We start from the raw sequence: 14,720 nt of genomic DNA, 5'->3' as shown, positions 1-14,720 counted from the left end.
AAAAAAAATAAATAGGTTTATGTATGGGTGTTATAAAAGGAATAAAGTGTCCGAACCAAATACTGTTTCATTTGTTTGGTTGACTTTAATTTGTTTTCAGCTTGGTGTTTGGTTTAATTGATTAAACCGAATAAGGTTTTACGATTGTTTATTTTTATTTTGACCATCCATATATATGACTTATTTATAACGTTTGACTTTGCCTAATGTTAATTAGTATCTGATAAATGTTTTTTGTTCTAATATTCATTTTCTTTTTTACGTTTTGTTTCGAACTTTGCTAATTTTGGTTGCTATTTGATATGAGTTTAGTTTCTTTGTCGGTTGAAAAAAACGTTTTTAAAATGGACTAGTAGTTTTAAATTTATTGTCAAATAAAGTTATTTCATAGACTAATGTTTAGCTCCATACTTATCAAAGAAAATAAAAAAATTGATAAACCAAAAGAAATTTAATATATTTTTTGATTTAACCATAAATCAAATAAATCAAACCAATTAAATTGAATCTTATTCGTTTCGATTTTAATTAGAAAAATACAATAAAATTGAAGAATAAACTAATATCTTATTAAAGTATCATAATAATAGTCTGGTTAATGTACATTCAAGACAACCAGATAAAAAAATAAAGTTGTAGGTGGTTCACATGAATTTGGGTTCATAATTGTTGACAATGTCATTCTACCCCCGACGAGGAAACCCAATTAATCGGAAAGTGATTTTGCACAACAGCTTTGAGCAATGAGCAATGAGGCCAGGAAGCCGATGAATGATGATGGCTTTGGGTCACTGGTCATCAAACTAAGAATAATTAGGGATTGTATCGACAATGGTTAATAGTGGGTTTTAGATGTACAACCTCACGACGCTACTCTGGCAAAGTTATTCCCACGGTTTCTTTTAGAAAAAAAAAATCTTAAAAAAATAAATTAAAAGTGTTTTTATTTAAGCTATTATGTTCTCTTAACTAAATATAATAGTACAAGGTTTTAGTAGTTATTTTTTCTAACTATTACCCTCTTGTAGAAAATTCGGAGAACTTCATAAGTCACAATAAAATAACGATGAGTTAAATTATAAAGTTTTGAAAAATTAAATAACTTCATATTTTATTCATAAAAATTATTAATTGAATCTACTATTTATTTTTACTTTTATTTAATATTGAGATTTTTCTTAGAAAAATAAATAAGATAGATAATAACGATAAAGAAATATATAATTTCTTTTTTTCTTTTCTGATTTTATTTTTTGTTATATTATCATAACGTCAAATTGTCCCCTTCCTTTTGTTTGTTTTATGTATGGGATAATATTTTGAATAAACCATGTGGGTCTATATTTTAATCTTATGTATTAATCATTAATTTAGTATTTATTACATATATATAACAACTAATTAAAGTTAATGGATAGTATATATATATATATATATATATATATATATATATATATATATATATATATATATATATATATATATATATATATATATATATATATATATATGTGTGTGTATGTGTATATATAGTCCTTTCATGAGACATAAGAAGAAACAAGTTTCTAGTTCATTTGCTTGCTTATAATATCATGGAAACATTCTCATCCCTTCAATTGTTTCTCCTTTCATTCCTCGCATCTATCATTTTGATGATATTTACTCGTTTCAAATTCTTTCCATCTGGTTTGAAGATCAAGAAATGTTTACCCCCATCTCCACCAAAGCTTCCAATCCTTGGAAACCTCCACCAACTAGGATCACACCCCCATCAGTCTCTACATGCTTTGTCTAAGAAATATGGTCCACTCATGCTCATTCACATTGGTAGCATACCGACACTTGTAGCCTCATCTGTCGATGCAGCCCAAGGAATCTTGAAAACCCATGATTCATCATTCTCAAGTCGGCCCAGTATGTCTATAGTCAAAATTCTTTTCTATGGCGGTAAGAACCTAATATTTTCTCCACAAGGGGAACATTGGAGGAAGATGAGGAGCGTTTTAGTCACCCGACTTGTAAGTAATGCACGTGTTAAGTCATTTCGAAAAGTAAGAGAGGAAGAGACAAGGAATCTGATTGGCGCGCTTGAAGAGAGTCATGGCTCTTTGGTTGATTTGAGTGCATTAATAGTCAAACTTACAAACACCATAATTTGTAAGGTGGCATTCGGAAGGGTACATTCTGGGCCAAAGTTCACAAACTTATTAAAAGAACACGTCGAAATGATTGCAACTTTTAGCGTGGGGAGTTATATTCCATGGTTGTCTTGGGTAGATCGACTGACTGGCTTAGAGGGAAGAGCAAAAAAAGGTGCTGAAGAATTTGACGTGTTCATTGAAGGTGTTATTGAAGAACATGTGAATAAAAAAGGAGGAGTGGAGGCTAAAGGTGATGATGTGCAAGACGTAGTTGACATCTTATTGGAATTCCAAAATGAGAACACAACCGACTTTACCCTTGACAGAGATTCTCTTAAAGCGGTTATTTTGGTATGATTTCTATTTCTTTCTCTTCAAGATAAAGTGTCATTAATTATTATACTTAGAGCATCCACAATGGATTAAACTCTATCATTGTGAGATGCTATCATCGTGGGATGTCATGTGGGCATTAAGTGGATATAGAGTTCCATATTTATCTATTAGCTAGTTGCTTAGTAACTTCCATCGCATATAAATTATTGTGTCTTGATATGAACAGTATATATCACGTGGGCATATATATATATATATATATATATATATATATATATATATATATATTACGTGGGCATATATGTATGTACTGTGCACGATCTAGCAAATGAGAATGATATGAACAGTATTGTGTTGGACATAATTTACTTGGTTTCAAATGTATGTATGTAGGTACGTAAAGCATCGATATCAAAAAAAAAAAAAAAAAAAAAAACAAAAAAAACTCATGCATGCAAACGCTTTGATTCAATTCATTTTTTAAGTTGCGACTTTACATTGAAAAAACACTTAACTTTTTAGTTGCTTGCTTGTAGGTGTATAGTACATATGAAGAAAATCAAATTAGAAGTTAAAACTAATAAATTTTTTGTTTATTATTTATAGGATGTATTTGCCGGTGGAACGGATACCACATTCAACACTTTAGTATGGGTACTGAGTGAGCTAATAAGAAACCCAAGAGTAATGAAAAAATTACAACAGGAAGTTACAAAAGTAGCACAAGGGAGACCCATGCTTTTGGAGGAAGATTTTGAGAAAATGGAGTACCTAAAAGCTGTGATAAAGGAGTCGTACCGATTGCATCCTCCAGCCCCATTTCTTCTTCCTCGGGAATCAGTAGAAGATGTGAAAATGATGGGTTATGATATTCCAGCAGGCACACGAGTGTTTGTCAATGCCTGGGCGATAGGAAGAGATCCTAATGTATGGGAAGATTTTGAGGAGTTTAAGCCAGAAAGATTCATGGACAGTTCCGTTGACTTTAGAGGGCATCATTTCGAGTTGATTCCATTTGGTGCTGGCCGTAGAGGATGCCCTGCAATTCATTTTAGTGTAACTATCCTCGAGCTTGTATTAACGAATCTCGTATACAAGTTTGATTTCAGATTGCCAGATGGAGAGAAAATTGAGGATATGGACATGAGTGAGAGAAATGGGCTTACAGTCCATAAGAAGGCCCCTTTACTGGTTCTGCCGACTCCTCGGTAGCTTCATTGTCTCTCAACTTGGTAATAATTTATTTGATTTTGGGTGTTGTTCTCTACTATCTTCAACATCTCCTTCATCTTATTAGCTGTTTGTGAAGTCGGCATCTGTTGCTTTGCTTAGCGTTCTCTTTGTTTGGGATTAATGTTTGTTTACATTGGTTTTTTCCTTGTGATGTTTTTTTGTTTCTGTCTTGTTCTCCTTCACCTCCTTGGTGATTTCTTATAATCCAGGTTTCTATATATTGTCTTCTTTGTTGTTCAGAAAAGAATATATATATATATATATATATATATATATATATATATATATATATATATATATATATATATATATATATATATATATATGGGCAATTTTTTTGTTTTCGCTTGAGAAGGTACAATGACGAAATCAGGTAGTTTTTTAAGTATAATGCCTTAACGAGAAAATATATTTAGATGTATAGGGTTGTAATAAAATGATCGCATACAATTTGAGGCTAGATTTGAATTTGAGTATTGTAGGGATCAAAAGAGACTCATAAAGTTGAACTCATAGTGAATCAAAATCAAACTGCTAAACCCTTAAAATGAAAATAAAATTTATTCTAATAGTTCTTGGTTTGCCTCGACTAAGAACAATACGACAAAATACAGTGAATGAGGCATTTTAACAGACTAATTCAGAATCATTATGGGACAAAGTGGTTATTTTGCCCCTTATGTGAACAAATTACTAATTTAGTCTAAAGAGTAAGAACAAAAGCAAAATAACAGCCAAAATAGTAATTTTACATGGGTTCATCACCTATTTTTACTTGGGTTTTTTTGTAGTGACTGGTGTGGAGCATACCAGAGCTTCCTTTTCAGGACATCATATCAAATTTCCCAGTCTTCCTAAGTACCGAAAGCCAAATCAAGTGTCAAGTAAGTGGATATAACCTTTTACAGGTTTTACCACATACTCAATTAGAAAAATTATAAGAAAATAGTTGCATTTTTATCCTATAGTTTAGCTGATTTTTGCAATACTTGTCCCATAAAAATGTTTCTTACAGTTTTGGTCCTAGGATTGTTAAATCTAACTCAAGGACGTTAAACTTTCTAGAATGACAATTTTGTACTTGGACACAAATTGAAAAACGGCATACCAAAAAGACCAAATTTGTAATTTTCACTTGCTTTAATCTACAGTTTTTATATGTGCATATAACTTTCAAATTTTATAATATTTGACAAATAATATAATATACTAAATATAAATTATTTATATCTTCTCGTATCTTAATTTTTAGACTAATTTTCTTGAATATTTTTTTGTTATTTTAACTTTTGCATTGCACAATTCACATATGAAATATGCATTTTAATAAATTTACATAACCATATCCACATATAAAACAGTATAGCCCTTAAACTAAAAAAAAAATTTACAAATGTACTTCCTATAGAATATTGATTTTTCATTTTTGGTGAGGGGCAATATGGTCATTTTCAAAGAATAACAGCTGGGTAGTTCATTTTATGATCCAAGAACCAAAAAACTTGGTCAAAGACGAAAATGCAAAAATCAACTAAACTGATGGACCAAAAATGTAAATGCAAGTAACACTTAAAAACATAATTGAAGTGCATACCTCTTATTGTGTTTTACCTATCGTACATATAAAATAGGGGACGTGAAACCTCTGTTTTTTAAGCGTGTGGTAAATGTAGAAGCTTCTAAATCATAGAAATTTGTTTCAGGATCGAATAAATAAGTTCAACATTAATACCAGGCATGAGGCAGGCATCTAAAGGGATCTTACTGTCTCCAACCAAAAAAGGGAAATCCCTAATCTCTACAACCTCCTTAAACTTTAATACCCATAAATTTATTATCTTTCATGATTGCTTATCTTTAATACCCATAAATTTATTATCTTTCATGATTGCTTATATTTTCCTAGCACAAACAACATGACATCATTCTGGTGCATTATGAGAACCGTATGTAGCTAATACACAGAATTTGCAAGAACAAATGACAGAAGAAATCAGGTCATCACCATCTCAACAAATGGTTCATGTGTCATCATTAGGATCATCTCCTTTGACATCAACAAAATTAAATCTGATAGTATTCAAATCTTCCTCTTTGCTCAAAGATTCTGGGAGAAAAATTAAAATTTGATACATCCATAGTTCTATTTTAACAACTACAATGAATCCCATTAGTCTTGGTTCTTCTTTTAACATTAGCAAAGGCTAGGACTTTTCACAAGCACTAGTTAACAGACAAATTTTAAGACAGTGGTCTAAAGTAGAGCAAGTTCTGCCACAAACACCTATATTACAGAAGCAGCAGTGGCGACCATCAAGGTCAATCATATCACCCAACCCACTGTAAGAAAAAAAAAAAAAAAAAAATTATATATATATATATATATATATATATATATATATTAAAGAGCAATGGAAGAATCAAGATTAACTCAGCCCTAAGGTAGACCTACTCAAATTCATCCTTACTTGCAACTTGGTAAAAACACTTCCTTTTGTTCGTTTAGAAAAGAATACAATTTAATTTCTAAATTAATACTTTTTTAAATATTTTACCTCTATAAATTTCAACACATGTACCCTTGTTTAGCAAGCTCTTGGAGAAGCAGTCAATAGAAAATTAGTAGAAACGAAGGAACTAACCTTATAAAACTTCCAACTTATTAATCATGTCTTATTTAGTCTTTTTCATCTGGCAAAGCACAACCGCCTACACAAATGAGACGATTTCAGATTAGGTTGTATCAAAAATAACTGAAAAAGGGGAAATCAAACCTTTCAAGATCCATAATTGGAGTACACCCGGAGATTACTTCTCGTAACAGGTTATTGTGACCAAATTGCGCTTCTGATGTGTTTCCTAAGTGTGTTCTTCCTAAACAAACTGAAACAATTACTATGATGAGTTGTTATTATCGCCAATACCCCCCTTCAAGCGGAGCGGTGGAGGTCCAACACGAAGCTTGGCTCGAAAAGTTTCAAAGAGAGGCCGTGGTGACTCTTTGTAAAAATGTCTGCTAGCTGTAAATGAGTGGGAATGTGCTTGGTTTGAAGTTTGCCAGAGGAGACTAATTCACGGTCGAAGTGATAGTCGATATCAATATGCTTTGCCCTCTTATGAGAGATCGGATTTTGGCTCAAGAACAACGCACTCTTGTTATCACATAAGAGAGTGGGAATAGATGAAGGCAAGGCATGTAGCTCACGTAGCAAGTGAGTAACCCATATGATTTCTGCGGCTGTATTCACCATAGCCCGATATTCGGATTCACAACTGGAGCGAGAGACTGTAGGTTGCTTCTTGGCACTCCAAGAGACCAAGTTACCGCCTAAAAAAATAGAGTAGCCATACGTGGATCTGCGTGTTTCAATGCAACGAGCCCAGTCAGCGTCAGAATAGCCCAAAATAGATGCGGATGGTGGTCGACGAAAGTGTAAGCCATAAGAAAGTGTGCCTTTTACATAACGCAGAATTCGTTTAACAGCCTGGAAATGATCATCAGTTGGTGCTTGAAGAAACTGGCTGACCTGATTAACCGTATAGGAAAGGCCAGGTCTAGTGATGGTAAGATACTGAAGAGCACCAACCAAGGAGCGATAAAGAGTGGGGTCGGAAAATAGATTGCCGGCTGTTAAAAATTGGTCGGTTGGAGAAAGTGGTGTGGTGGTGGGTTTGGCATCAAGCAGCCCGGCACGGGTAAGAATGTCATGTGCATACTTGGCTTGTGTAAGAAAGAGTCCATCATCGATATATGAAGCTTCAAGACCAAGGAAATAACTCAAGGTTCCAAGATCCTTAGTAGCAAAATCATTGTTCAAACGAGAGATAAACATGCGAATGATAGCAGGATCATTACCCGTGAGGATAATATCATCGACATATACCAAGAGATATAGAAGTGTTGATCCTCGTTTGAGTACAAATAATGAAGTGTCGGCACGGCTACAATAAAAGCCAAGAGTGACCAAGAATGTATTAAGCCGTTGAAACCACGCACGAGGGGCCTGCTTAAGACCAAAGAGAGCTTTCTTTAACCTGCACACATGAAGTGGAAACTGATCATCAATGAACCCCGGGGGTTGTTCCATGAACACCGTGTCAGTGAGACAACCATTTAGGAAGGCATTTTTGACATCCAGTTGATGTAGAGGCCACCGTTGCATGACTGCTATGGATAACACAATACGTATAGTGGAGGCTTTAACAACGGGACTGAATGTATGAGAAAAATCAAGTCCAGGAACTTGAGTGAAGCCTTGAGCGACAAGCCTCGCCTTGTACCGTTCGATAGTGCCATCAGAATTAAATTTAGTTCTAAAAATCCACTTTGAACCTACAACATTTGAATTTTTAGGTCTAGGCACCAAGTCCCATGTGTCATTTGATTTTAATGCTGACATTTCTTCCTCCATTGCCATGAGCCACTGTGGGTGTTTAGAAGCTGATTTAAACCCTTTGGGGACTGTTGAAGAAAAAAGAGTGCTGATGAGACACGTATTTCCTAGAGAAGCTAAATCAGCAAAATGTTTCTTTTTAGAAATTCCATCTCGTAAGCGTGTGACCATAGGATGCATAGAGACAGAAGTTGTGGTGACTGGTGTGGGACCAGCTATGGGCTGCTTTAGTGGTGAGGTAGGAACAACAGTGCATTCATTATTGATGTCCTCCGGTGGAGGCTGGAATGGAGCAGCAGTGGCAACCGGCTGATGTTGAGGCACTGGCAAAGGAAGGGTCGGACACAGTTTACATGGAGACGATGTTGTAGAAGGTACAGAAGCAGATGATGAGCTGTTATTGATATTAGGGACTGTCGGCATAGATGGAGTACCTTGATCATCAAAGGTTGTGAAAGCCATGGTGGCAAGATCTGATGAGGATGTGACACCGGTATAGGGAAAAATACTTTCATCGAATTGAGCATGCCGAGTGGTGTAAATGCGTTGTGAAGTAGGATCTAAGCATTTATAACCTTTGTATTGAGGGCAGTAACCGAGGAAAATACATGGAGTACTACGAGGAGCAAGCTTATGAGGTGCATAATCTCGTAAGTATGGAAAGACCCTACACCCAAAAATCCAGAATACCTCATAGTTAGGTACGGTATCAAAGAGGACCTCAAATGGACTTTTATTGGAGAGGATTGGGGTAGGCAACCTGTTGATTATATAAACTGCAGAACTAAATGCATGAACCCAAAGATTTGCTGGTGCATCGGCATTAAAAAGCATAGCAAGGCCGGTTTTAGTTACGTGTCTATGTTTGCGCTCAACACGACCATTTTGCTGAGGTGTATAAGGGCATGAGATGCAATGATGTGTGCCATTGGTACTGAATAGTTGACCGACTCGTTTATTAAGAAACTCAGTGCCTCCGTCACTTTGGAATTCTTTGACTTTGCAACTAAACTGTGTTTGCACAAATGTAAGGAAAGTAGAAAGAGTTTATGCAAAATCAGATTTGAGCTTTAATGGGTAGAACCATGTAAATCTCGAGTAGTCATCCACAAAGATAGCATAGTATAAATATCCATCAGTTGATTCAATGGGAGCCGGACCCCACAAATCACAATGAATGAGATCAAGAACATGTGTAGCTCTTTTTGGATTATCACTGAAAGGTAAACGTGTGCTTTTGGACATTTGACAAGCAGTGCATATACCAGGTTTGGGCAAAAGAGAAGAAATAGACAAAGAACCATATTTATTTAACAAAGAAACAGTGTCAAAAGCTACATGTGCTAATCTACTATGCCAAATTTCAAAAGATGCAATGGTTCTCTTATTCCTTAAAGCTGCAACAAATGCCTTGTTTCCTTGTTCAAGCACGTAAAGCCCATCCTCATATGCGCCCACGTCCTCTGCCACCAGAAAAATTACCTCTGCCACCAAAAGAATTGTTTCTGCCACGCCCTCCAGAGAAATTGCCCCTATTTGAAGTTCCACCACGAGATGATGACTGCGAGGATCGGTACTGTTGAGAGTTGAAAGCAACAGCAGGAGGGTTAGAGGATTGGTGGATCGAGTTAATAAATAACTCGTGACTTTCAGCTTGTGAAAGAAGGCTGCGAAACGGTGGAGGTTTGAGGGCTCGATGTGTGGTAGCAAAAGACTCATAACTAGGCCCTAAGCCAAGCAAAAACCAATGGGCCTTGTCTTCTTCATCTATGGGCTGTCCAATGGCAGATAATTGGTCGCATATGGCCTTAAACTTGTGGCCATACTCAGTAACAGAAGAGGAACCCTTCTGAAGTTGTCTCAACGAATCACGAAGACTGTGCATTCGTTCCATCGAATCCAAACTGTAGGCATCTTCAAGTGCCTTCCATATGGCGTGAGCAGTTTTTAAGCCAAGGGTTTCTGCCATAGCTTCTTCAGAAAGAGATGATTGGATGAGAAGAAGAGCCTGTTGATCGGCTTTCTGCCATGATGGATGAAGAGGATTGGGAATAGATTTACCTTCAGCTTCAGTGGTGCTTGAAGGCTCTGGAGTGGTGCCGTCAATATGACCCAACAGATCCTGGTAGGATAAAAGGAGATGAATCTGATTCTTCCATAATAAGTAGTTTGTGGAGGAGAGTTTGATGGTGAGAAGATGTAGAATGGTGTTGAGAGAGATTGGAGATTCAGAGGTAGACATCGGAGAAGCAAATTGATGAAAAAGAAGAGAGGTGAAGGGGAGACGGCTAGGGTTTATCGTGCCTGCTCTGATACCATGAAACAATTACTTTCCCTTGAATATACTTCTCATTATTATTTAATATATATAATGAATTACATATATACATATACAACTAACTAGCTATATAACAGGGAATTTAAAATTACACAATTATCTAATTATGATGAGTTGTTATTATCGCCAATACAAACCAACAAGTTGATGAACCTTTTGTTCTCAATGAAACTCACCTAGAAAATTAAACAAAAAAACAACAAATGAATAACTGAAACCAAGAACCCTAATTTGAACAAAGAAGATGGAGATGGTCGATGAAGTGATTATTAGTGTTTACAAGGGATATATATGGAACCTATAATTGGAGCAATACCAAAAAAAACTCTTTCAATCTCTTCTTTTTCGCTCCTGTCAGTTTAAAAAACTTAGAACTTGAGTCCACTGTGTGTGAGAGAGGGATGTAGAACATGCCCCAGATTAGCAAATTGATTGAAACAAGCCTATATAGACAATTTCAAAAATCCTTATCAAGACAAAGTTAAACAGATTGAATCAACAAACCTAGAATTTTGAAAGTCGCCCTTGTTTGAGGGTCACGCATGTCGCTCATCCTTCTGCAGTTCTGCAGGTTCATCGTTCAATCCTGGAAGCAGAATCCAGTTGCGATTAAATCGATTTTTGAAGGTGTTAAGAGTATGAGACACTGGAAGCGGTGTGAAAATGTCTTGGGAATACAAAGCTTCTCCGAAACTTCGAGTTACAACCATAATATTATAGTTTCAAAAATAATATTACCATTTAGTGTTCTTTCAAAAAAATATTTACCAAAATGTATTACTTTAATTTCAAAACTAATATTATTGTTTACGTTTTTTTTATTACCCTGGAAGGTTGGAACGAGAACAGAAAAGAAAAAAAATCGCAAACCCAAACTAAGGCTCCACCAGTCGTTCGTCTTCTATCATTGTCGCACTTCGCGGCCGCCTGCGGCCTCCTCCATCCGTCGTCGGCGACCTGCAACCTCCTTTACCCTTCACTCCATTCAAGATATGCAAATTTGTTATCGATTTTGATTCTTCCTGGTCGTTTTCTGTTTAATTTTTTGCTTCTCTATTATCAAATTGTTGCTTCTCGATTCCGATTCTTTAGTTTTCTGTTTGCTTTTTGCTTCTCTGTTCTGTTTTTCTCGATTCTGCTTCTCGTTAGGACGAATTGTTGATCAATTTTTGCTTTTGTTTATTTGCTTTTGTAGATGGAAAATCACAACTTGTTTTTTTTTTAATCTTTTTGTAGATTGAATTGATTGCAAACATGTAAATTGATTGCAAACATGTCATTATGTTTCTTTTTTCTTGTTATCACAAATTCGTATGATCATTTTTTGATCAATTTTGCTTGTTTTTGTTTGTTTTGTAGATAAATTCTATTGTAGACATGATTGACAATGATAATTTTTCTATAATCTCTCAAGCTGTTGTTGTGACTAATGTGATGAATATAGACAATGAAGTTGAGTTAAATGAAATATTGGAATATGGAATTGGAGATGAAGATGATGAGGAAACATCTTTTGACAATAATGTTAAAGTACCTTTAACTTTTACTAATATGAAAGGAACAAATTGACTATTGATGACAATTGGATTATGACACAATCAACGAGTAGAAATGATTTTACGCGAGAGTTGGGAAAAGATTCTTTCAAGGATAAAGAAGAACTTGTTAGAGCAATCAAGATCCATAACATTAGGACACATAGACAATTTGAGGTCATTGAGTCACGCCCAACTATTTGGACTCTAAGATGCAAGTTGTACTTACAATCTGGTTGCAAATGGAAACTTCATGCATATCTTACATGGTTTGATATACTTAGTTCACTATAAACAATGCTTTGATATCAATCTGTCACACCCCCAAACCAGGATGGCGGATACGTATGAGGGTGTATGACTTTCATGTATTGTATCATAACATAATGAATAATAGTGATCAAAGCAACACAGCCCTCATAATTATAATTGGGAAAATTACATTGTATCCGAATGTTGTTTGTTTCAATTCCAATTACATTACGACAAAATGAATAGTGTGACGTTGTAACGTCCATCCTCACAACTTTGTAATTATCTTGCTTAACGATTCCCTGAGAATACAAGTAGTTTGAAAAAGTGTCAACAATTAAGTTGGTGAGTTCATAAGAGTTTGTATGAAGAATTGTAAGCCTTTCCTTGTAAAATGAAAGTGTTCGTTTCCGGAAAATCCAATATTTTCCTTAAAAATGAGTTGTAGTCTTAGAAACCCTAAGACCGGAATGTATAAGTATTTTTATACTTAAAATAGTAATATGTAGTTTTAATCTATATAAAACCATTTGAATGTATGTTTCCCCGTGCTAAATGTATCGTTGATCTTGAAAATCAGTTATAGTCTTAGAAACCCTAAGACCGAAATGTATAGGTATTTCTATACTTCAAATAGTAATATGTAGTTTTATTCTTATATAAAACCATATGAATGTATGTTAGCCCAATAAACCAAATGTATTGTTAATACCCCATGTGAGTTATTATAACCATGCTAAAGACATAGATGACATGTTACGACGTTCTTCAGGCGTCGGAATGTTATGACATTTGTCACCCCAGACCTGCCGGTCTAGCTGTTGCAAGCAGCTTAGGTGCGAGAATGTCCGTCCCGTATAGATCTATACACAAGTATCATGCTCTCTTACTGGAGATTCTGGTTATAATACATGACTTTTGTAGGTACTCTGGTAGGTACGGTGAAGACTATGTCTCACAAATTTGTATTAACAGGTTTACATATAGTGTAATGAAAACCTTTTTGTAAGTGGAAATATTACCTTTCCATAGTGATTACATAGTGTAAAATAATTATACCTTTAAATAATTATTTGTTCCTCCCAAAAATGGTAAAATAGTGTTAATGACCCATAAACTATACCCATTATAGTTTATCATATATGTTTTGTTGTAATGAAAACATTTGTATGTGTAATTATCACTTTACCATGATAATAAAACAGTAGAAAATAATTATATATGTCTTTATATAATTATCTACCTTGTTCAAAATGTTACAATAGTGTTAATGTCTCATAAATTATACCTATTATAATTTATTATAATAGTTCATTTGTACCCATATATATATATATATATATATATATATATATATATATATATATATATATATATATATATATAGAGGCTAACATGCTTAGATATTCATAAATAATAATTATTTTACATCAAGCACAAATAAGTGAGTCCTTAGTATGAAAATGTCCATTTTTCTAGTTTTTGACTTTTTCATAGAGAAATCTTTGATCAAGGATATAACAAGATCCATTTTGCATCATATCTAAGGGATTCCTTGGTTCGGGTCGAAGAAGCAATGTCACTCGATCCTTATCAAACTGACTGCATGTCCGTGAGGATCCCACCAGAGCGCCTTCCACTTCTAATAGGCCACGAACTAGACCAGAATCATTCTCAACGAGTCCATAAGGAGTGATCTCATTTTTTTCATCGGGTCCGGGTAGAGACCAAAGATCTTGAGTGACCGATCCGGCATTTGGATCCGTAAACTCTCAGAGCTTAGAAAATGAGTCTACCAGAGTGAAAATGTTCATTTTTACAGACTGGTCCGAAATGTTCTGAAACGATAGACAATTTTGTAAAAATCACCATAAATCGTAGAAAAATTGTGTGAATGCGTGCGAGTAGTACTTAAAAAGCTATAGACCTGAACTATTTGCATATTGTACAGTTTTGAAATCTATTAAGTTTAAGAAGGGTAAAACAGTCCGTGAACAGACCACAATTTTTATGTAAAAAGTTGATTTTTAAGCTTAGATATGTTTTAGTGACATAACTTGTATTTTAAGTTTGCAAAGCCTTTAAATCATCCAAATAGGATTTGTTTACTTGTATTCCCCCCCCCCCCCCTAAAACTTGGAAAAACTCGAAAATGAAGGGGTATGAACTCACCTTATGTGTGTTTTCTTGATGAATGAAAGGTTGTAGATGGAAAGATTCAAGTCAAGAACACTTGAAGAACACTTTGAAGATTTGAAGATCCTATGAATAGTAACACATGATAATGTGTGTAAATTGATAGAAACTAGTTTATAAGGGTGTAGAATCACTAGATTAAGGAGGAAGTACTTACCAAAAACTCAAGAATCAACTTGGAAGAACTTAGCTATGGAAGATGAGAGCTTATATTGGAGAAGAAGATGAAAAATGATGAAGATGGTGGTGAATAAAAGGCCTCTTGGCCGAGTTTAAGAGAGAGAAGAGGAAGGAG

At 34.8% G+C, this 14,720-nt stretch overlaps 1 protein-coding gene and 1 long non-coding RNA gene across 2 annotated transcripts; one reads left to right on the top strand and one right to left on the bottom strand.

Annotated features, from left to right (window-relative positions):
• The first annotated feature begins 1,538 nt into the window (after positions 1-1,538).
• On the top strand, positions 1,539-3,928 carry LOC145150566 (cytochrome P450 Tp4149-like). The gene is made up of 2 exons (XM_079075285.1): positions 1,539-2,492; positions 3,084-3,928. The coding sequence occupies exons 1-2, from the start codon at positions 1,593-1,595 to the stop codon at positions 3,687-3,689; spliced, it is 1,506 nt and encodes a 501-aa protein (XP_078931411.1). The 5' UTR covers positions 1,539-1,592; the 3' UTR covers positions 3,690-3,928.
• Positions 3,929-13,703: 9,775 nt separating this feature from the next.
• Positions 13,704-14,675, bottom strand: LOC145104088 (uncharacterized). The gene is made up of 3 exons (XR_013707000.1): positions 14,583-14,675; positions 14,402-14,491; positions 13,704-14,067 (listed from the first exon to the last, which is right to left on the bottom strand). It is a non-coding gene; the product is annotated as an uncharacterized LOC145104088 (long non-coding RNA).
• Positions 14,676-14,720: the final 45 nt, after the last annotated feature.

The sequence above is a fragment of the Lactuca virosa genome, chromosome 1, assembly GCF_052849685.1.
Source record: "Lactuca virosa cultivar CGN04683 chromosome 1, Lactuca_virosa_CGN04683_v6, whole genome shotgun sequence".
Taxonomy (NCBI): domain Eukaryota; kingdom Viridiplantae; phylum Streptophyta; class Magnoliopsida; order Asterales; family Asteraceae; genus Lactuca; species Lactuca virosa.
This window is presented reverse-complemented; position numbering and strand designations above follow the sequence as displayed.

Bases quoted from the DNA above. Each gene is read 5' to 3' on its own strand.
- LOC145150566 (XM_079075285.1), top strand. From the start codon at position 1,593: ATGGAAACATTCTCATCCCTTCAATTGTTTCTCCTTTCATTCCTCGCA. The intron at 2,493-3,083 runs GTATGATTTCTA...TATTATTTATAG, and splicing joins CTCTTAAAGCGGTTATTTTG to GATGTATTTGCCGGTGGAAC.